Below are 23,590 nucleotides of genomic sequence, written 5' to 3'. Positions count from 1 at the left end.
ATAAAACACAAATGATAGAGAAGAATCAACAAAGCTAAAAGTTGGTTCTTTGAAGGGATTAATAAAATTGAAAACCACAGGCTAACCCTAGACCTTTTTTTTTTTTTTTTTATTACTTTTAGTTTTTCGTGCTGACTGTGCATGGACTGGCCCACATGGGTGCTGGGGTCGTATGGGTTACAGGGGGAGGCAGAGGAGAGAGCATGTAACAGCCTCCAAAGCGCCTCTGTTCCAGACAAGCACATGTTCACTGCTCAGCGCTGGCCCCCCTGCTCACTGCTGGATCCTTCGGATGCTCTGCACCTGGAAGGTCTGGGCGTGAGAGCCCCACTCCCGGAAATGCTTGTAGTCGCCTGAGTGGTGATCACACTCCAGCACATACTGAAAACCTCGGTAGCCAGGAAACTGGGAGCCAACCCAGCTGGAAAAGGGAAGAGGCAGACTGTTACCCTGAAGAGGCACCAGCATGGTGATCAAGACAGGGACAAGGGGACCCCATGCTGCAAACACACTCCAGCCATCCTGGACTTCCTTCCCTGGCATTCCTGCCCAGAATGTGCCCTGCTCTCCCCACCATTGGGCCCTTTTGATCACGCTGTTCCCTCTGCCAGTAACACCATTCCAACCCTTCTTTGCCTGGTTAAGTTGGATTTATCCTTCAGGTCTCAGCTCAGTCATCACTTCATCAGGGAGGTCTGACAGTCGCCTATTGTACCTTTGTAGCACTCATGTAATTAGGTAATTAACAGATGATTTGTAAAAATGTCAGGCTTCTCTGCCAACAGGAAGCTCCTGGGTGTAGGGGTGTGTGTGCCTGGTTCATCCTTATCTAGTGCCTAACATGATGCCCGGCACAGAGGAGCTCAATAAATATTTGATGAAGAAAGGGAGGGAGGGAGGAAGGAAGGAAGGAAAGGACAGAGGGATGGAGGGAGGGAGGAAGAAGCGGGGAGTCTTATTCTTTCCCCCTCCTGCCTTATTCAGGGGTACTTCCAAGGAAAAGGCTATTCTTTCAATTCATCGACCCCTGCATTGTTCAGGACTAGATAAGGATTGGTGTCTCGTTTTCTGAGCTTCCCTTCCCCTTTCTGTAAGAGGGAAGTGGACTCAAGAATCCCAAGAGTTCCATCCTACTCTGAAACAAGATCCTCTGGTGCTTCCGGAGAAAACTAAAAAAATAAAGTAACCCTACCTCCCACCTTTGCCCCTGCCAGCCAGGAGCCAAGGGGTACCTCAGAAGGTGACTCTCATATCCTATATAACTGAGGATCTCACACCTCAGCCATCCCCTGCGTGAAAAGGGTGGGAAGGGTCAGTGAGTCCTGGGCTTGAAGCTGGATTCAGTTACCTACCTGGTGTTGGATGTGGAGCAAGTTGCTTAACCCACATCTGTTTGTTTACTGCTGGGCATCCATCCTCTCCTCTTCTGGTGACAGACCCTGTCACATCCACCTGCCTCAGTCAATGTGGGAAAATCCTCACTCTAGCAATGAGCATGTGACCAGGTCTAGCCAACCAGAGCACCCCATTCCTGTGGGCATGGTGATTGGTTTAGAGTTGAACCCGTGACCCAAGCTGGACCAATGAGAGCCTTTCCTGGAACCTTTTGTGGAATCACTGAGAAAAAGACACTCTCTTTCCCTGGGGCTGGCTGGAATATAAGGATGAAACTGCCATCTTATCTTCACATGGGAAGAGCTTGCCTAATAATATAGCCACACTGAGGCAGGCAGAGCAAGAGGGGGAGAAAGACAGATCCCTACTGTCGCAGCTGGATCCAGCTGTGCCTGAAGCTAGTTACAGGGGCCAATAAATAACCTTTGAGCTTAATATCAGTGTGATCTGGGTGTCCACTACTTGCAATCCCAGAAACTTTGCCTGATAGCTCCCTGTGCCTCAGTATCCTCCTCTGGAATGTGGGCATCAGATCCCCAAAGTCCCCAGCATACTGTTTTCACAGGAGGTGTTCCCATCCCTCTCAACATCCTCTCTGTCCCTGCCAAGCAGAGCCTTGCATCCACTTACGCCCCCGAGTGGACGTGGAAGGAGCCCACTTCATTGCCATCCCAGCCCATGGCCTGGAGAGAGGGATAGTCGTCGCTCAGCTCTCCTTTCTTGCCCAGGAAGTTCTCTTGCTCAAAGATGGTCAGCCTCGAGTCGCGGTGGTTCTGCAGGTACAGGGAACAGAGTCAGAGCATCAGGTCCTCAGTCGGAAACCCAGGAGCCTCTGCTGGCCCCTACACCCCTGTTCTTGTCTCCAAAATCAGCCTTCCTTGAAACTTTCTGGAAGGACAGTAAGGCAACAGGCACCAGAAACCTTACAAGAGGTGTACTGCTTGTCCTTCCAGAAATTCCTGTTTCAGAAATTTACACAAAGAAGATAATCAAGGAAAAAAGAAGGCTTGTTGATAACAGGAGGGGGCGGGGGAGGGAAGGGAAGAGGGAAGAGAAGGGAAAAAAACAACCTGAATACCCGATAACAGGGGATCAGATGGTACACTGGGATATTGCACTACGGTTAAGAGAAGGGTGTGGAGATCTGGGTTCGAATCCTGACTCTCCACTTAGCAGCTGACTGAGCATAATCATCTAAAGAAAAAAAGTATGGGGACTTCCCTGGTGGTGCAGTGGTTAAGAATCCTCCTGCCAATGCAGGGGACACGGGTTCAAGCTCTGGTCCGGGAAGATCCCACATGCCGCGGAGCAACTAAGCCCATGTGCCACAACTACTGAGCCTGTGCTCTAGAGCCCGCGAGCCACAACTACTGAGCCCGCATGCCACAACTACTGAAGCCCGTGCGCCTAGAGCCCATGCTCCGCAACAAGAGAAGCCACCGCAATGAGAAGCCCGCGCACCGCAACAAAGAGCAGCCCCCGCTCGCCGCAACTAGAGAAAGCCCGCGCGCAGCGACAAAGACCCAACGCAGCCAAAAATAAATAAATAAATACATTTATTTAAAAAAAAACAAAAACACGTCACACAGCATTTCTGAGCCAGTTTCCGCATCTCTAAAATGAAACTAACCACATCTGCTTTTCAGGATTGTTTTGAGAACTAAATGAAACCAGAAGTTGTAAAGTGGGTAAAGTCAAGGATTGCGTCTGTGAGAGTCCTTCCGAGTCCGCGTATTGGCACAACTCCTGGGCCGTTTGTGAAACAAATGAACATTCACCAAATGATATACTAGGGCGCTATGGAAAATGATGCCATAGGTGAGATTTAATCATCTGGGAGGGTGATTGTGATATACCTGCAGAGAGAGAAAAGCTGGTTTCCAAACTTTAGGTTTGTTATGATTCAATTTTTACAACTGAGTGATATGCATGTATAGATATATAGATATAGATGGATATACAGATCTAGACATAGATACTGCTATCAATCACTGCAGGTATAATCTGTGGGTAGCATGTAAGACCAAGGAAATCTCCAGCACTGATAACAGTGAGCTTCTGTCTCAGAGGTGTGGGTATAAGTGACTTTTATTTTCTTATTCGGCCATATCAGGTTTTCCCCTGAACTTTAGGTGATAAATATGTGTGCCATATGTGATTTAAAATCCATAAAAGTTGTTTTTGAAGGGAAAAAAGTACACCTTTCCAAGCCTCAGTTTTTTCATCTGTAAGATGGGAGTAATAATGCCCACCTCCACCCATACTCTAAACAGTAGCAAAAATATAAAATCAAGAACACTGATAATGAATTAGGAACAAGAAATAGAACGCTTCTTCCTCACTTGCCCTGCCGTCTCTGGCACCCAGCCTTTCCCACTGTCCCTCAGTCATGAAAAGAAGGACACAAAACACGGAGGAGCTCGTATTATAACCAAAGTTGCAATGGGCAGAATGTTTGTGGAGGGCTCTGTCCAGATGCTATACGTACATCCTTTTACCCCACAACATAGGTACTATGGCCCCATTTCAAGATGAAGAGACTGAGGCTCAGGGGAGGGACTGCCACCTCACACAGCTTGAAGCAGTGACATGAGAATTTGAACTCTGGGACATCTGGTTCCCAAACCCCCACTGGAGGGGCTCAGGCCCCCCCAGGCCCAGGCAGTGGCAGGACTCACAGCGCAGGCCACGGGCCGGAAGGAGGTGAGCCTCTCGGCGGGGTAGGACGTGTTGCCACTCCAGGCATCCCAGGACGGGTACTCACCCCGCTCCAGCACATACTGCTGCCCTTGGAAACCGGCGTGCTCAAAACCCACCCACCTGCAGACAGAGGGTAGAGAGTACAAGAGGTTAAGAGGCCCCCCACCCTGAGTTCTAGACCAGTGGTTATCACGCAGGGGTGACTTTGTCCCCCAAGGAGGCATTTTACAATGTCTGCAGGCATTTTTAGTCGTCATGCTGGGAGGAGGGAGCAGAGGGTTTTGCAGCTGGCATTCAGTGAGTGGAGGCCAGGGACGCTGCTAAACATCCTCCAATGCACAGGACAGCCCCCCAGCACAGAATTACCCAGCCCCGAACATCCAACCTGTCGACATGGAGAAGTCCAATCTAGACCTAGTAGCCCACTGCCTCGCTGTGCATCCTGTAGGTAGGGGACCGGCTCTGTGCAGGTACCTGGCACTCTTGCATGTGTCCCTCTAGGCCATGTAGATGAGGCTTGACCACATGCTGACTTAAGCCTTGGCCATCTCATTAATCTCTCTCTCTCTCTCTCTCTCTCTCTCTTAACAAAACATGTCTCATGCTCAGAGCCTCAGTCAGGCAACAATGTTCAACTACAAAATGCTAGTATTATTATTTTTTTTACTATATTTAGTTATAGTTACCTTCTACTTTTGGTGAGTGATATTGGCTTTTGATTTGTGCCTAAGAGGGACATTTCAGACCCAACACTGGGTTTTAAAGGTCTGCCCCCGCAGGGCTGCCTCATCCAGTGGGAAGGCTCTGTGTGAATGGTGCCCCTTACATTTGAGCAGTGCACAACCTGCACAACCTTACACTGCCATCCTGCACACTCCCCAGCATCTCAGACCCAAGGAAGGCACACCGGTACAGTTAGAGCCTGGGTAGATAACACCTAGAACATCTAAAAGTCCCAGCACCCCTCTCTAGATCATTTCCTGTCTCCCCCACCCCGATTCCGATCCCCCTGGACTCACGCTCCACTCAGCACTTTCAAAGATCGCACAGTCTCAAAACCAAGCTCCAGCACACTGGGGCACTCAGCTGTGAACTCATGCCGCCGGCCTTGGAAGCCCTCCTCATCCCACACCACGATCTATGCCGGAGAGAAAAGGTGGAGACGTGCATCAGAGTCCCGTGAGGGGTTAGAGCTTCACCCCAGGACTCAGGGTGGGGCAGATCAGGTAAAGCAGGGTTTGCAAACTCAGATGCCTCCAGGGGCCAGGAAAGGAGCGTGAGGGCTGAGAACCCAGGAGCACAGGCCCTGTGGAAGTGGGTGGCGTCTGCTCAGCGCCACCTACTGTTGCCACATGATAATGCGACCAACTGTTCAATTTCCCAAGACCACCCCTGTATCTGGACTTTTCTGTGGACCTTCCATGTTTTCAAAGGCTGATGACAAATTCAAAGGTTGCGTGGTTTGTTTGTTTTTTTCTTTTTTAACACAGAGGAAGTCAAAGAAATCCTGCCCAGAGACTATGTGCAATTACCAGTTTGCCATCTCTGCCAGAGAGACCGTTGAATTTGGGACCATAAGACACAAGTTCAAATCAAGACCCCAGTGTGTGAACTTGGGCAAGACCCTCTCCCTCTTGGAGCCTTGATTGCATCCTCTGTGAAATGGGCCCTCATTACCGCCCGCCAGGGGTGAGGTGGGGATTCAATGAAGGTGGGGGCGGTGGTCCCCAGGACCTGGGTTCGACCTGTGCCCTCCCACTTCCCAGACATCGCCCCTCTCCATGCCTCCTCCTACCTTCCAGTGTCCCGCTGACTTGGTGCACTGCAGAGACATGTTGCTTGTTTCCTACACAAGAGAAGAACGTGATAAGCTTCTGCCCTGACTCTGCTCCCCTCCTTGAGGCTGAAGTCTAGTTTGGGCTGATTGGGATCCAGATGGGGTCCAGATGTGCCTGAGGTTGGGGGCAAAGTGCGGCTTTGGCCTGTCCCTCTCCTACCCTTTCCATCTGTGACCTATACCATCTCCTTTTCTTCCATCCTACCGCTATCTCAAAATGTACCCATTCTGGGTCCCATTCCTCTAAGCCCTGCTCTGTATTGTTTTATCTGCTCACTGTGGGAAATTTTCCGTGGCTGCTGGTGGGCGGATGTTTCACCCCAGGCAAGAACCAAGGTGCTCAGCTTAAGAGAGCCTCCCAAAGACAGCATCTGACCCAAAAAGGGAACTCTAATAGTGGAAGTTGAGGCAACAGGATTGCAGGAATAATTCTGGTTTTAAATGGGGGTTGCAGGTACTGGTCTTGATGTCTGGATCCTAGTTAGGATGTGTTGGTTAGGATGAGGATGGCATTCAGGATGGCACAGTGATGTCCCCAGGATTGGGGACCTGGGCTCCCCTCCCTCCCAGGATGCTCACCCAGAGCTCAGATCCCACCCCTTCTCCGAGCCTGGGACTTACCGAGATGGACCCAGAGAACATGCCTGACCTGGCACCAGCGGAGGTCAGGCTCTTATAGGCAGGGAAGAGAGAGGGCCCCTGGGGGACAGAGCCCTGACTCAGCAAGTGAGTGACGGGAACAAAAGCCAGCCCTGGCTGGAACTCCAATAGAGAGGTGTCAGCAGCATTGGCTTCGGCTGGGAGGGAAAGGTCAGGTTGCCCCCACTCAGGGATTACCCATGAAGAAGGCAAGAGGAGGAAGGTCCGCCTTAATCAGCTCCATGGGACTCCTGACTGGAGAAGGATAACGAGCAGTGGACACAGAATCTAAAAACCTCGTCCTTCCTAGCTGTGTGACCTGGGGCAGGTCGTTTCCCCTATTTCTTCCTGGAAAATGGGACAAGAATAAACTATATCACAGGGCTGGTGTGAGATTATGTAACATGCCTGGAACAGACATTCAACAAATGCCTATACGTTTCCCCCTCCCAGGTCCCTTTCTCTTCCGGTGGGGGCAATCAGGGTAGGCTTCATGGTGGAGGTGGCATTGAAACTAGGCTCTGAAGGGTGAGGAGGATTTGTACAAAGTGAGATGGAAGGAAATGCTTTTGCTAGGCAAAGCTGCAGAGGTAGGAATATGGGGCTGGTGGCCTGATGGTGCTGGAGTTCTGGGACCCTGAAGGAGAGCAGAGGGACACAGGCAGGAAAGGTGGCTGGGCCAGGGCCTCCAGGGCCCACAAAGCTCAGAGAGGAGTCCAGAGGGCTCTGTGGGCAGAATGAAGGAGCTGGTGGGTGTGAACATGCTTTGCAAACTGTACCGCACCTGCTGAATATCCAGGGTTTGTAGAATTCGCTTTGTGTGCCCTCTCCCCACACTCCCACCCTCTGAGTTGGCCTAAGAGGGGCCTTTCACAGCATGGGAAAGAGCATGGCTGGAAACCAGATCGCTCTGGGTGACCTGGAGGATGTCCGATGTCAGCTCATGGCACTTAAAATGGCAACATTAGTTCCCTCCTGGGAGGGTTAAATGTAGCCCTATCAAATGCATAACTTTAATATTAGGTTGCCATGAAGATTAAAGGCTAAGAATGTAGGCTCTGTAGCCAGACTGCCTGGGGTTGTGTCCCACTCTTGCTGGCTGGGTAACCTTGAGTATGTTACTTAATCTCTCTGAGCCTCAGTTTCCTCATATGTAAAATGGGTATAACAAGGTAAATTGGGTTTAGCCTAAGAGATAGCGGTATTGTGAGGTTAAGTGTGAATTACACATGAACAGCAATTGCTGTTCCGGAACTTCGCCTGGAACATAACATTCATCATGTGTCTCCATCATCATTGTCATCATCATTGCTAATAAAAAAAAATTACTATTGACACATCTGCACTCCCATGTTCGTTACAGCATTATTCACAATAGCCAAGAAGTGAAAATAACCTAATTATCCATCAATGGATGAGTGGATAAAGAAGAGGTGGTATATAGATATAATGGAATATTATTCAGCCTTGAAAAAGAAGGAAATCCTGCCATTTGCGACAGCATGGATAGACCTCGAAGGCTTTATGCTAAGTGAAATAAATCAGACAGAGAAAGACAAATACTGTATGATTTCACTTACATATGGCATCTTAAAAAGACAAAATCAGAGAAGTGGAGAGTAAAATGGTGGCTGCCAGGGGCTGGGAGGTGGGGGAAACAGGGAGATGGTGCTCAAAGGGTATAAACTTCCAGTTATAAGAATAACAAGTTTGGGGACCTAATGTACAACATGGTGATTATAGCTAATATGTATCATATACTTGAATATTGCTTAGAGAGCAAATCTCACATGTTTTCCCCACAACAAAATAAATGGTAACTATGTGATGGGATGGAGGTAGCAATCATTTTGCAATTTGTAAATGTATCAAATCAACATATGGCACACCTTACACTTACACTATGTTGTGTGTCATTTATATTTCAGTAAAGCTGGGGAACATGATTATTCTTAAATACAGGAGGGCATCGTTTTTAAGAGCTTGGGTTCAGGAGTTAAAAAGATGTGGCTGGGACTTCCCTGGCGGTCCAGAGGTTCAGACTTCGCTTTCCAATGCAGGGGGCGTGGGTTCGATCCCTGATCAGGGAGCTAAGATCCCACATGCCTCGTGGCCAAAAAGCAAAATAAATAAATAAATAATAAATAAAACAGAAACAATATTGTAACAAATTCAATAAAGACTTTTAAAAAAATGGTCCACATCAAAAAAAAAAAAAAAAACTTAAAAAAAAAGATGTGACTCCCAATTCCATTTTACAGATGAGGAAACAGGCTGAGAGAGGGGAAAGGGATTTGCCTCGGTTTCCTCATCTGCAAAGAGGATTAATCTCAGAGTCCCCACCATCATAATGAGGATTATAGGAGCCACGTCAGTCAAATGCTCCCGGTGGAGCCATCCAGCATGGGGCCGTGCACCCCCTACCTCTGCCCCCACTGTTTGGCTGGCAGCCCATTACCACAGGGATCATGGAACTGCCCCAGACATCTTGACCTTGAAACCCAGACCTGTGGGTGGCCCCTACCACAGGCATCTTGGCCCCCATTACAGTGGCTGCCCCATCCTGCGGTCACTGGCCCCCTCCCAGGCCTTGGCCCAGGATGAAAGGCTGAGGGGGAGGCCAGGAAGTGAGGCGGGGGTGGAAGGGCAGAAGGCAGAGCTGGCCCCAGGCCACGGTGACCTCAAGGCGCAGCTGGGCTCCGCGGGGAATCTGGGTTCCTGGACCCCCATAGAAGAAGCAAAAACCTATGCAGAATCCCCTTCTCCCTGCCCCACCACCACCTGGGGCCAGGGAGTCAGACTGCAGGCTGGCCTGGCCCAGCAGCGCCCCTGGGTCCCTTCAGCCCTGGCTCTACTATGAGTTCGCTCTGTGTGACCTTGTTGAAGTCCATTGTTCTACCCGGGCCTCGGTTTCTCCATTTGTGACATGGGGGGATTGAATGATATGACTTCTGGCATCTGTTCCATCGCTCTGACTCTTTATTGCTCTACCTGACATCCGTCTCTCTCTCTCTGTCTGTCTCTCTCCCCATCACCGTCCATCTGCCCCTCTGTATGTCCATCTCCATCATCTCTCTTTCTCTGTTGCTCTCCACTTCTCCCAATCTGTCTCCCTATTTCTCTCTCCCAACCTGGTTTCCCTAGCTCCCCCTTACCCGGGCCAGTTCCTGACTCTGACCTCTCTGTACCCTAGTTTTGCTCATCTGCCAAATGGGTATAATGAAAGTGCCAAATAAGGTGGGTTGTCCTGGGAACTGACCAGATGGCAGGGGTAACGCATTTAGCGCTACTCACGGTGCGCTTCTTTCCCGTGCAGCACCCCATAGGGATACCTGTGCCACTGGTAACTGCAGACACAGAGGCCCCGAGGGATAGAGACTTGCCAAATGCCACAGAGTGCAGAGTGGCTGAGCCTGGACTCAAACCCAGGTCCCCTACCTTCTGGGGGCTCCCCCTTTCCCTGCCCCAGGATTGGCAGCCAGCGGGGACGCTGTGGGCCCATCCCCGGCTGGGGTTTGTGAGAGCGGCATCCGGGCAGGGGCTGGGCAGAGGCCAGGCCATGTGGCTACCGGCCAGGGTTTCTGCTGTGCCTGCCGGGCTCACAATGGAAAGTGCTTCTCTTCGCAGGAACCCGGCAGGGTCGGGGCTCTGAGGCCCCTGACTCTCTGCCTGGGGCCTGCTGAGCCAGCTCCCCCTTTGTGCCACAGACCACAGGGTCTGGTGTCTGCCAGACTATAAAATGGGGGGTCGGCCCCTGTCACCCACTGCACCAGCCTGCCCTCCTGCCTGCCCTCCAGCAGGAAGTAGCAGGGCCCCAGGTAAGAGGGGACCCACCGCAGCTAAGAGCCCCAGGGGAGGGAAGGGGAGAGGACAGAGGCAGAGAGAGGGGGAGGCAGAGAGAGCAGGAACAGAAGAGAGTCAGGGAGATGGAGTAATCAGGAGAAAGGCAGAGAGAGAGAGAAAGAGAGAGAGAAAAGATAAAAATAGAGACAGGCAGAGAGAGGAAGAGAGGGAGGGAGGAAAAGAAAGACAAAGAACAGATAGAGAGGTGCAGAGGTATAAAGAGAGCAAGATATTGGGGAGAGAAACAGAAAGAGACAGAAGCATAGGCAGAGAGAGAGAGAAGTAAAAACAAATAAACAGGAAGGCAGCAAGAGGGAGGGGGAGGGGAAAGGGAGGAGGTGGGGGGGGGAGGGGGGAGGGGAGAGAGAGAATATTGAAGGAATGAGCACATCTCCAGAAAGGAAGGAACCCAGCTACCAGCCGAGGGGAATGTTGATTCATAGACTGACTTGGCCAGGGTCAGGGTGGGGGTAAGCAAGCGCCTGGAAGCCACAGATGTGGCCCAGATGTGTGGCCTTGCCCATTGTGGGCAGAGCACCCCAGAGTCACCACAGTCTTTCTCAGGGGGAGACGCAGGGAGGGATCTGCTTGCCCCAACCAGCTCTTTCTTACGGAAAGTGTTCAGGAATCCACTGCCAGAGGGTCTTGATGATCTGCGCCATCAGGGGGTCCTGGAGCCCCCTGGAAATTGTCTCCAAAATTAAAGGGGGCATTTTTTTCCCCTGGGAACAAGGACAAGGCGTTCTTCAAACACTCAAAGGCGTCCATGACCCCAAAGTAATGAGGAACCACTGGAATTGACCAAAGTCCTCTCCACCCAAAGCCTACACAGCCACAGCCTCCTTTTAGAACCCTGCCATGGGCTAAACACGTCCTCCTGGAGCCTCCTTTACGCCCCAGTCCCAGGCCTGTGTCTGCACCCACACACCCGTTCCCAGGCAGTGCCAGAGGCAGCAGTTTGACTGGGAAAGGAGAGAGGAACATGCATTCATGCAATCTCTGAATAGATGTTAATTGAGCATCTCCTGTGTGCCAGGTGCTGAGCCAGGTGCTGGGGATGGAAGGATGAATCAATCAGAATAAGTAAATGGCAAAGCCCAGTTGCTGGGTTTGTCTGCTTGCACTGAAATTGGAGTCCTACCACTTAGTAGCTATGTGGCCTTGGGCAGGTCACACCCCTCTCTCTGAGCCTCAGATTGCTCAGAGGAGATAAGAGGTTACGGTGAGGGACGGATGCGTTCATTCATGAATGTAACAGAGCCTGGCCTCCCTTAGGCTTTCCCAAACGGGACTTCTTGTTATGAATCTGCTGAGCCAAGTTGAGGTTGCCCAAGCCAAGAAGCATGATAAGTGTTGAGAAGCATGATAAGTGACTCCGGGGGGGCAGAGGAAGGACATAGCAGGGGGACAGCGAGGACACGGCTGGTGGAGGCACCGGCAGGGTCTGAAGCCTGGAGAAAAGCATACAGGGATGAGTGGTCCCCAGACAGGAAATCCTTGACGGCAAAGGGAGATGGGGACAGAAAACTTCCAGGCTTCTGTTTTAGAAGGAGGAACAGACTAGATGAATTCAGAGAAGCCTGAGCACACAGAGTGATGGGGGATGAGAGCCGGGGAGGCAGCTTGGGGGCGCCATCCCTGACTGAACCCAGGCCGAAGGGTTCTTTACAGACTTTTGCAGCTGGGAACCATGTCTCAGCCAGCGGCCAAGGCCTCGGCCACAGCTGCGGTGAACCCAGAGCCTGATGGGAAGGAGAAGGGGGCCCCGCCCCCGCCCCCAGGATCAGCCCCAGGCTCCGGCCCCGCCCAGGCCCCAGCCCAGCGGGTGCCCGCTGCCAAGGGGGACCTGCCTCCCGGGAACTACAAGGTGAGGACCGGGGGGCGGGGCGGCTGGGCTCCACCCCGCGCTTCCTCTCCCTCCTCCCCTTACCCCTCCCCTCCCTCTTCCTCCCCCTCCTCCGCTCCCCTCCCCGCCAGTCTGCCCAACCGGCTTGCACCTGCTTACGGTTTGTCGCATGCAAGAAACAGATGGAGAAGGAGAGAAAGCGGGCTGGCTTAGCAGCAGGAAACGGCTGTCCCAGGAGGTCCTCCAGGGCAGAAGGCCGGCCTCAGACCCTCTTGAAAAGTGTTCCAAGCGGTCGGTCAGGCTGAAAGGGCTCCTGGAAAGCGAGGCATCCGGTCCCCTCGGATTGGGTTGGGTTGGGTTTCAACCTCGGGTGCACGGAACTGGGTCATTTCACCACCCTTGGTTCATGACAGGCTGTCATGCAGTCCACCCCTGGCCAGCTTTTATTTATGTAGTCGCTTATTTAATGGTTAATTTCAATTTAATTTTTAATAATACAATACTCACCTGCAAACCCACCACTTGTGTGAAAAGCCAGGACTTGGTAAACATCCTCAATCTAACTTCAAAGTGTTCCCGCCCCACTCCGTTCCCACCCCTCCAGCCCCCTACCCGCTCCCCACCGTCCCGTGAGCCCACCTCCCTCCTCCCCTACTCGAGGCAACTGCCGTCCTCACCCCGTCCATCATCAGCTTCCTTGCTTTTTTATGTACTTTGAGGCATTGTTCCTTTAAAAGTATATATGTGTATTTTATTTGTTTTTAACTTACTGAAATATACCGTATGTAATCTTTCTGGATTTTTCGTTTTTCTTTTTTCTTCCTATGAGATTTCTTTTTACTTCCTATGAGATTTCTAATAGTCACTGATACTGTTGTGCATTGCTGTGGGTCATTCGTTTTGGTTGCTGTGTGATATTTCAGAGTGTGACCGTCACTCCTGGGTGATTGGTAGCTTTGCTGTCGTGAACGGCTTGGTCAGGATATTCTTAGCCATGTCACCTGCAAGAGTTTCTCTTGGGCAGATAAGTGTAGGAGTGGAAGGGCTGGGTCAAGGGTATGTGAACCTCTCTCCCTTTTACAGCTGGAGAAACTGAGGCTCAAGAGAAGGCACCCACTTTCCTCGGTTCAAGTGAATGGCAACGTTTTCCCAACTTGGGACAACAAACAGATAAAAACCAAAATTGGATGCTTAGTGAGAGGAGGGGATTAGCCCACGTTTACACAGGGGCCCCTGCTTCTGGCCTCCCCTATGGTTTGGTGGGTAGACTGGTGAATGTTTCCTGAGCATCAGCTCTGTGGCAGGGGCTGGGGCTTGGAGATAAAGAAATGGATCCACCCCATTGGTCTTTGGAAGGGTTGAGTGAAAGGGGAGAGGGGTGCATAGAGATACCCAGAAGCAAAGCAGCAGTGACTGTGTAGTGTGTTACTTGTGCTGCCGATGGGCTGAGCACAGTGGGGGGGGGGCACTCAACGAAGCTCACCCAGGGAGAGGGTATCAGGGAGGGCTTCCTGTAGGAGGTGACATCTGAGCCTAGAACAGGACAGGGGACATGAGCTCCAGGATGGGGATATGTGATGAAGAAGGCATTCCAGACTGGAGGAAGAGCACAGATAAAGGCCTGGAAGGAAGATCCATCAGTTCCTAAAGATGGTACAGGGCTTCCCTGGTGGCGCAGTGGTTGAGAATCCGCCTGCCAATGCAGGGGACACAGGTTCGAGCCCTGGTCTGGGAAGATCCCACATGCCACGGGGCAACTAGGCCCGTGAGCCACAATTACTGAGCCTGCGCGTCTGGAGCCTGTGCTCTGCAACAAGAGAGGCCGCGATAGTGAGAGGCCCGCGCACCGCGATGAAGAGTGGCCCCCGCTCGCCGCAACTAGAGAAAGCCCTCGCACAGAAACGAAGACCCAACACAGTCAAAAATAAATAAATAAATAAATAAATTTAAAAAAATAAAAAATTCTCTTAAAAAAAAAAAAAAAGATGGTACAGATATTAAGTTCACAGACCTTGGCTCATGGCAAACTCTCGTGTGATCTGGGCACAGCCTGCTCTTATTTACATAGGTACTTAATGCATATTTGACCTGGAGCCTCTCCAGTTTGGAGGTACTCCCTGCTTACTCTGCCCCCTTGGCATGGGGGCTTCTCTCCTGCAGCTGGTGGTCTTTGAGCAGGAGAACTTCCAGGGCCGGCGGGTGGAATTCTCCGGAGAGTGCTTGAACCTGGGAGACCACGGCTTCGACCGAGTGCGCAGCCTCATTGTCACCTCAGGACCGTGAGTGTTGGGCGGTGGAAGGGCACTCCCACAGCCCTAGTAAAGTAATAAGAAAACGACCGTAGCTGCCATTTGCTGGCCACCCACTCCACTCCATGCCTATCACCGTGCTATTAGAGACACATAGAGTCATCCCTCAGTATCCGAGGTGGATTGGTTCCAGGATACCCAGTGGATACCAAAATCCTCGGATGCTCAAGTCCCCGTAGTACAGCTGAACCTCCATATCCGCAGATGTAGGATGCATGGATACTGGGGCCAACTGTATATTATTTCCAGTACTTCTTTCAAACCCAAGAGGGAGGAAAGAGAGGTATGATTCTCCTTCCCATTTTACAGGTGAGGAAACTGAGACTCTGAGAGGTGATTTGATTGGCATAAGGTCACACTGACAGTAAGTCATGATTCCAGGCTCCAGAGAGATGTTTTTTCTGCTATAGAAGGAACCCTGCCCATCACTGATGGCAGGAGGAGGCCAAAGAGCCAGGTGTCCATTAGCTGTCCCCTCTCCTGGGCATCAAGCAGCCTTAAAGGTAATAATAAGCATCTGTTGAGTACCCATTAGTGCCAGGCACTGACTGGGGGCTTTACCTAGATGATCCTACAGTGCTGTATGAGGTAGGGGCGATTCTTATTCCCATTTGACAGATGAGGAAACCGAGGCTCAGAGAGGTTAAGTCCCTTGGCCAAAGTCACCTAGTGGTAAATGGTAGAGCCTGGGTTCAACTCAGGTTGATCAGTTTCATCTCTAGTGCTTTAATCACCATGCTCCACAGCCTGCCCCTAACTCTATGGGCTTCTCTGGGCCTTAGTGACCCCCATATAAAACAAGAATAATTGTCCCTTGGACATAGTGGCTGCACCAACTTCAGCCCCTGTGCACTAAGCTCAGGGCGCAGGGCCAGCCCCCGGATAAGACCCACAGGGCCCCCTTGCCTCTTGTCTCTCCAGCAAAAAAGCCCTCAAGGAGTGTGATCAGCCTGTACACCCAGCATACAAAGAGCAGAGATAAGCTTTGAGGTCAGACAGGTCTGGGTTTGAGTCCCAGCTCCCCTGTTTGCCTTGTTCAGTGTCCAAGCCTCAGTTTCCTCATCTCCAAAATGGGCAGAGTAATGGTCCCCACTACCCTCCACTGGATTATTCTAGGGTCTGAAGATGATAATGCAGCATGGGCCTGGCACTTTGGGGGTGCCCAAACATGGCAGGTGGCAGTGAGGATTATTTACCCTCCCCGTTGCCCTGTGAGTTTAGCCAAGTTACCCTGGGCCAGGGTAGGCTGGTAACCTCAGCCCCACCCTCAGACTGCCCAGCAGGGAGCAGAAGCTGCCGGATGTGGCCAGTTTGGGTTTTCAGGTTTTTTTCATTGTCTGTGACTCAAACCCAGAGTATCTCTCCTCAAACAAAGATGCAGCTGGTCTTTGGTGTGTGCTCTGGGACTGCACCGATGGGAGAGAAAAGATCCTGTGTTCCAGGGCCCTGGGTCTGTGTCAGGACCAGCAGGGTCATGGGAAAAACAGTGGTGGAAAAAAAAAAAATGAGGGGATGAGGTGGGCAGGGGGAGGGGAGGAGAGGTGTGCCCTCACATAGATGGGGAGGGGAGGCATGCCTGCCTGAAACCTAGGAGGCCTCAACTGACACCTGACACCATCATGTGACTTTAGACCAGTGACTTAGCCCCTCTGAGCCTCAGTTTCCATATCTGGGAGTTAAGATTCCTGCCCTACCTCTCTCCTTGCTTGTAAGACTCAAATGAACAGTAGGAGATGAGAAAAGGCACTGAAATAAATATTGACAATTCCTCACTCATGTAACAGGTCCTCACTGGGCATTATGACTCCTGAATAAGACAGTTTTGGGGGAGGGTGGCAGGGTGGCAGGACCACATCAGTGTCTGTCTTTCCATAAGCTCAGATCTCCAGCAGCTTCCCTTCCTCTTTAGTCATGAAAGATATTACTGATTGTGCTTTCTCTTTTAGATTCTCATAACCTCCTGACAAGGTAGATGCAATCATTTCTTCTCCTTTACAGAGGCTTAATGAGCTTAAGTGACTTGCCGAAAGTCACACAGAAAATAAATGATGAACGGGGATTAGAACTCAGGTCCATCTGTTTCCAAAGTCTATGTTCTTAACTCCTACAAGGCACCATCTTCCAAGACTCCCTTCCCATCCACCCATTCATCCATCTGTAGATCAACCCATCCATCCACCCATCTGTCCACTCATTCTCCACCCATTTCTTTATCCCTCTATTTACCCCTCCCTCCATCCATCCATTCTCCATCATGCATCCATCCATCAATACACTCATCCATAGATCCAGCCATCTATCCATCTATCCAGCTACCCATCCGCCTGTCCATCCACTTATCTACCCATCCATTCAACCTCCCTCCCTCCCTCCCTTCCTTCCTTCCTTCCTTCCTTCAAGATTCCTTCCTTCCTCCCTCCCTCCCTCCCTCCCTCTTCTCCTCTACTCTAGACTAGGGAGGACTGAGGCAGATTCACCTCTATTCTGGAAGAATAAGTCTGCATCTTCAATTCTGTCACTCCAGTGTAGGTTGGCGCATTCCTCAGACAAGACTTGAGGCTCCTGGGACACATTCTGTTTCAGTCTGTGGTGGTAGCCCATCCCCCCCACCTGCCCCATCTCCTTCTGGGTAGAGGAAGGTGCCAGCAGCCCCCAGGGAGATAAGACTAATGTCAGTGACCCCTCAGCCCTCTCATGTTCCCTCAGAACTCCTGAACACACAGAGAGCAAAGTTCAAGGGGCTCCGTAGTCTCAGCCTTCTCATCTATGAAATGGGGATCATCTTATCTCCCCCAGAATCCCCGGTCCCTCTAACACAAGCTCACTGCCATCCTCAATCAGGCTGCACTGAGAAAGCCCCCATCTGACATCAAGCTTAGTTAGTCCTTTTAGAGAACTGAACACCTGCATATGCACAATCACATTTAATCCTCATAGGTATCTGAGAGGTGAATATTACTATCATTTCCCTCCCACTGCCCTCATACCGATTACTGTCTTCTGTATGCCAGGCCAGTCTCTACCAAAAATACAGGTGATTCAAGCACCTGTATCAATTTTTCCCTACCCCCATACCTCCAGGACTATTATTTATTTAATATATTTCATTTTAAATGACCCTTTTTTGACACAAGTAAACATATATCAAAAGAACCTTTGCATCACTTTTACAAATGGACAGCTAATATCATCTGCTATAAGTGAAAGGTATCCATAAACAAATTTATACAATGAACACAGTATAATAGCCTGCTCAAGGCTCTGGGCTGGTGGCCTGTTCTTCCTTTGCTACAAAGAGAGATTAGTAAGTGTTAAAGACACATTAGTATCCAACAAAGACTTTCTCCTAGCTGGAATCCGTTTTTTAAAAAATGTCTTCTTATGTGTTATTTCTCCCAAGTCCTTATAATACTTAAATTATGTGTAAATCCTACATCTGGGGAAACATTTTGCTCGTATAATTACACACATTGTCTTATTTAATCCTTCCCCAACTTCAAGAAAATAGGCGTATTAGATAAGGAAACCGAGGCTCAGAGAAGTGAAGCAACTTGCCTGTGGTCCCACAGCCAGTCAGTGGCATAGCCTGGGATCAAACCCACCGGCCTTGGGGCTGCCTTGCAAGGGGAAGATCGGAAGGCAAGTGGAGGGAGGGGCTTCTGCTAACGATTCGTCTCCTCTCTGCCTTTGCCCCTCCTGACTCTCCCCACCCTCCCCATCTCTCTCATGTCCAGCTGGGTTGCCTTTGAGCAGTCCAACTTCCGGGGGGAGATGTTCATCCTGGAGAAGGGCGAGTACCCGCGATGGGACACATGGTCCAGCAGCTACCGCAGTGACCGGCTCATGTCCTTCCGGCCCATCAGGATGGTGAGTGGCTCCTGCACCGGGCCTGGGGGATTAGTGCGGCAGGGCAGGAGCAAGCGTGAGGTCTGATGGCCAGGAGAGCAGAGGAGTCAGGTGAGCAAGAAAAATAAAGAAGGAATGGTGGGCAGGGAGGCGCAGCGACCTCTGAGTTGTCCAAGGGCAATGGCTCTTGTGCTCAACAATTCATAAGGCATCCCTGATACACTCATCATGTGTCCAGCTCCTACTAGGAGCCCTTTTTCCTTCTCTGCTGCTATCAAGAGTGGACTGAACCTGAAGCAAAGGTTCTTGTTATCTTCCTTGACTCTCTTTGTGGAATGTTTCTAATTGCTGACTGCACATTAGACACTCCTGAGGAGCTTCGAAAAATCCCAAGGTCCATCCAAATCATCAGACATGCAGGTTGAAGCTCGTGTGATAGCTGAAAAGAGGGATATTGTGGAAAGGCACCATGAAAGGAACCTTATCCTGATGATAAGACTATACTGAATTAGCCCCTTTATAATGTTTAACTAAAGTAAGTAGCATAACTTCAAGAAGACTCAAAGCCAAAATAGGTGGAGTTATCTCCAAGCCAATCACAGGTTTTTTCTAGAATTATGTTGATGACGATTCATGAACCAGCCACATCTTCACTCACCAATGTTAGTGTCCGATGGTAACCAACTTTTGCCTTCTGAGATGGGAATTTTCGTGAAGAGTTTTCATGCATGTCCATTTGAGGCTATCACGTGCCCACAGCCAGCTGTTTTGGCATCACCAAACTTATCTTAATGGATTATCCATTCCGATCATTCCTAGTGTTTTTCTTAAATTGAGGCTGAATTATCAGCCTTAATAATGGACCCTTTGCAAGAATTCGTAGAAATCTCTCAGTCAATGGTCCTTATAAGGCAGTCTATGTCAGCGGACCTTGTTTGGAAGAGCGATCAGCTAGGGCATTTCCAGTAGCTTCTAGAGCCTTGCTGTCCAATATAGTAGCCATATATGGCTATTAAACACTTGAATCTTGGCTAGTCTGAATGGAGGTGTGTAACATACATGCCAGGCTTTGAATACATAGTAAAAAAGAAGAATAAGAATGTAAAATACCTCATTAATATTGCCGTGTTGGCTACATATTGAAATCATCACAATTTAGACACATTTGCTTAAATAAAATATATTATTAGAAAAAAATCCCCGAGGGGGAGGGAAAAATCAGGAGCTTGGGATGAACACACGCACACTACTATATATAAGATAGTTGACTGACGGGGACCTACTGTGTAGCACAGGGAACTCTACCCACTATTCTGTGATAACCTATATGAGAAAAGAATCTAAAAAAGAGTGAATATATGTATGTATAACTGAATACTTGAAACTAACACAACATTGTAAATCAGCTATACTCTAATAAAAGTAAAATATTAAAAAAAAGAAAAAAAAAATTCCCAATGCCTGGACCCCACCCCAGACCAATTAAATCCACATCTCTGGGGCTAAGTCGCAGGCATTGATATCTTTTCATGCCTCCTAGGTAGTCTCTGGGTAGCCAGGGCTGAGAGCCACTGGTCTAATTCCTCCTCTGTATCCCTGCCACCATCCTAATGTGGCCCATCTTCTCTCATACCTGGGTGGCTCCAACTCCCTGCCAGCTGGTTCCCTGACTCCTTTCCAGCCCTCTCTCCTGGGAAGTTAGAGGGATCTCTATCTCAACCATCTTCCACCTACAGTCATTCATTCAACCACAAACACATTGATGTGTTTCTGCCAGGCTGTGTCATAGGCTCTGGGTGTGCAGCTGTGCTTGGGAGAGGCAAGGTCCCTGCCCTCGTGGGAGGCAGCTACTGAAAACCTAATCACAAAAATCAATCTGTAATGGCGAACAACTGTTGCACGTGCTGCACGGGGGCCATGCAGTGTGCTAGCAGAGGGGAAGAGGAAACCAGGGCTCTGATGTTGGGAAAGAGGGGGTGGGAGTGGTCGGGGGTGATCAGGAGAGACAGCTTGCAGAGGATGGGAACTGAGTCAGCCATGTGAACAGCCTCCCAGGGAACAGTTAGGGAAGAGTTCCTGGAACGAACATGGAGTGGGTGGGACCAAGGAACTAAAATAGGGCCATTGTGGCTGCAGCAGAGGGAGTGGAAGGGAACAGGGTGCAAGATGGGATGGGAGGAATGAAATGCTTCTCTGGAAGGTTCTGCCCTTCGCTGGCTGTGTGACATTGATCAAGAACCTTGACTTCTCTGAGCCTCTGCATCCCTGATCATCATAATAAAAATAATAAATTTGCTTGGAGCACTTGGTGTATGTATGCCAGACATCATGCTAAGTGCTCTGTATGGATTAACTCCAGGAAGTAGAGGCTGACGCCCCCTTTTCCCAGATGAGGAGGGCGCTTCGAGGCTGGACAACTGCAATCCTGGGCGAGTCCCATGGTGGCCTGAGCAGACTCCGCTCTCTCTTTCCATACCCAGAAGGCCCTGCTAAGTCACTTCTCTTTGCCCCATTCATACTTCACAGCCCTGACCCAGTCTCTCCTTCCCCAGGACGCCCAGGAGCACAAGCTCTGCCTGTTTGAAGGTGCCAACTTCAAGGGCAACACCATGGAGATCCAGGAGGACGATGTGCCCAGTCTCTGGGTCTACGGCTTCTGTGACCGCGTGGGCAGTGTGAAGGTCGCCAGCGGAACGTAAGCATCCCTCCTGCGGGCCCTCATCCCCTGCTTCAAGCTCAGACAGATTCGGACGCCGTTCCCCTTACAGGATGTGACATCAGACATACAGGAAAGGCCCCGGCTCCTCCTAAATTCTCTCTGTGCCAGTGGCTGGGATTCCACAAAGAGAGCTTCATCCCTCTGGGGAGTGGAGTCATTTGTTGACGAACTACCTGTCAATGTAAACAGACCTAGCAAGTTGTTCTAAAAAGTGGGAAGATGGAGCGAATAGGGGCTTCTAACCCTGTATTTGGGTTGGAGGAATAATTAAGTACAAGGGGCAGAGTTGACGTGAGTAGATGAGTCTGGATAGATGTTTCCCTAGATGTGTCTAGGGAAAGGGAATATTCAGGGAAATCGGAGCCTCTGGGGGCATGAGTAGAATGACATCTGAGAGGTGAGACTGTGTAATGAAAGGGCCTTAACCCCATCACTGATGCGCTGTGGGACCTGGGTGAGCCACATGCCCTCTCTGTGACTCAGTGTTGCCATCTATACAATGGGCTCAGCAGACTCCTTATTCCGAAGGACTCCTTCTGCTCTGAACTCTCAGGATTTGAAGCTTTCAAAAGAGAGCCCCATGTCCATGAGAACACAGGGAAGGGCCGGATACCCGAAGGAGGTCACTTTATCCATCCCCCTGCCTCCAAACAACCATGCCAGACACCCCTGGTCTCCTCTAGGCAAATGTAAGGTGTCTACCCCTCCACCCCAGACTCTTTCTGAGCTCCTGTAACACCGTCAGGGCTCTGATCTTTTTCTTGCTCTTTTCTCCTTCCCTGAAACCCAGTATCCCTGCATTCAAGCAATCTGAAATTTACTAAACATTGCCTGTGAGCCAGGCTCTGTGCTCAGCACACTGGGGGAGGCAGAGATGAAGAAGGGCCAGTTCCTGCCTTCAGGGGGCTTACTCAGTCTAGCAGGGAGATGGCAGTACACCTGTGAGATGATGTCCAACAATAATAGGTAAGAGATGGTCCCCACAGGAGGTCAGAGGAGGAAGGAAGGTTTCTGGGACTGGGGTATGTGTGCTGGAGTGGAGGGCGGGTCCAAGGCTTATCTGGCAAGGCTGGAACTTAAATCAGACTTTGAAAGATGGGCAGAGGGTCTGGGAGAGGCCTGGAAAGACCCTCCCAGCAGAGGCAAGGACAGAATTAGAAATAAATCATGGATAATAACTGGTATTAAGTGCTTACTGTGGACCAAGCACTGCACTAACTACTTTCAATGAATAGTTATTGAGTCTTTACAACACACCAATGAGGCAGGTATGTCATCATGCCCACTTCACAGATAGCAAGCTGGTGTTCTGATAAGTCATCTATCTAGTAAATGGCAGAGCTAGGATTTGAACCAATTATATCCGATACCAGAATGTGTGTTCCCAACCACTACACGCAAATTCACTTTCATACAAAGGAAACCATTTTTTGAAACAAAACTCCCCCTTCTTATCTGCCTCATTGCTAACCAGTCCCCAGCCCTATCTTCACTCCCTTTTATCCTGTTCTCTGAACTCTGGGTCACCACTTTCAGTGGGATGTGTATTAATCTCCCTACCGTGTACATGTAACCCACTTAGTAACTACTTTAGATGCATTTTCCCATTTGGCCCCCAAACACCCTAATAAACCAGCTCCCATGACCATCCCCACTTTCTAGAGGAGAAAACTGAGATCTGTCAGAGAGGTGAGATCACTGGCCAAAGCCAGCAGGAAGCCAGCAGGAAGGGGCAAAGCCAGGACAGAGGAGCCCCCGGTGAACCCAAACCCAAACCCTCACAGGTGAGGGATGGAGAGCAGACTGCAGGGATGGATGGATGGATGGAGAACTGACTGGTCCAGGTTGGGGTCCAAGTGCCAGGTAGTGAGGCTAGCCATCTCCACGCTGTCCTTGCTTTCCTACCAGCTGGGTCGGCTATCAGTATCCTGGCTACCGCGGGTACCAGTATCTCCTGGAGCCTGGTGACTTCCGGCACTGGAATGAGTGGGGAGCCTTCCAGCCACAGATGCAGGCTGTGCGCCGCCTGCGTGACAGACAGTGGCACCGTGAAGGCTGCTTCCCCGCGCTGGCTGCTGAGCCCCCCAAGTGAGTCTACACACCACTCTTCTCTCGTGGCCCACCCTTCCGGAGGCTCATCTTCCCCATGCAAATAAAAGTTCCTGAAGCCAAAATGTCTCCTGGGTCTGTGAACAGAGGGATGCCTCAAGGTCCCCTGTCATTGCTGGCATGTGACTTCCTCTGTCCTGATAATTATAATAATAATCAAAACAGTGAGCACTGCTAAGTTCTTTACATTCTCTTAGTGTATATTTTGGACTACTGTAGGAGGCCAGTATGATATAATTATTCCTATTTAACAAGTGAGGACATTGAGGCTCAGAGAGGGAAAGTGACTTGCCCAAGGTCACACAGGTGTCAAGTCAAAATCTGAACCCAGGCAGTCTGGTTCCAGA

At 50.3% G+C, this 23,590-nt stretch overlaps 2 protein-coding genes across 2 annotated transcripts; one reads left to right on the top strand and one right to left on the bottom strand.

Moving 5' to 3' along the window:
- Positions 1-149: 149 nt before the first annotated feature.
- Positions 150-12,541, bottom strand: CRYBA4 (crystallin beta A4). The gene is made up of 6 exons (XM_061169363.1): positions 12,420-12,541; positions 5,891-5,941; positions 5,115-5,233; positions 4,074-4,215; positions 2,026-2,168; positions 150-421 (listed from the first exon to the last, which is right to left on the bottom strand). The coding sequence occupies exons 1-6, from the start codon at positions 12,429-12,431 to the stop codon at positions 274-276; spliced, it is 615 nt and encodes a 204-aa protein (XP_061025346.1). The 5' UTR covers positions 12,432-12,541; the 3' UTR covers positions 150-273.
- Positions 10,367-23,317, top strand: CRYBB1 (crystallin beta B1). Its single transcript, XM_061169362.1, has 6 exons — positions 10,367-10,389; positions 12,067-12,281; positions 14,421-14,539; positions 18,304-18,436; positions 20,968-21,110; positions 23,043-23,317. The coding sequence occupies exons 2-6, from the start codon at positions 12,105-12,107 to the stop codon at positions 23,224-23,226; spliced, it is 756 nt and encodes a 251-aa protein (XP_061025345.1). The 5' UTR covers positions 10,367-10,389; positions 12,067-12,104; the 3' UTR covers positions 23,227-23,317.
- The last annotated feature ends 273 nt before the right edge of the window (positions 23,318-23,590 follow it).

This window comes from Eubalaena glacialis, chromosome 15 (genome assembly GCF_028564815.1).
Source record: "Eubalaena glacialis isolate mEubGla1 chromosome 15, mEubGla1.1.hap2.+ XY, whole genome shotgun sequence".
Taxonomy (NCBI): domain Eukaryota; kingdom Metazoa; phylum Chordata; class Mammalia; order Artiodactyla; family Balaenidae; genus Eubalaena; species Eubalaena glacialis.
The sequence above is the reverse complement of the archived record's forward strand: the minus strand, read 5'-3'. Positions and strand labels throughout refer to the sequence as shown.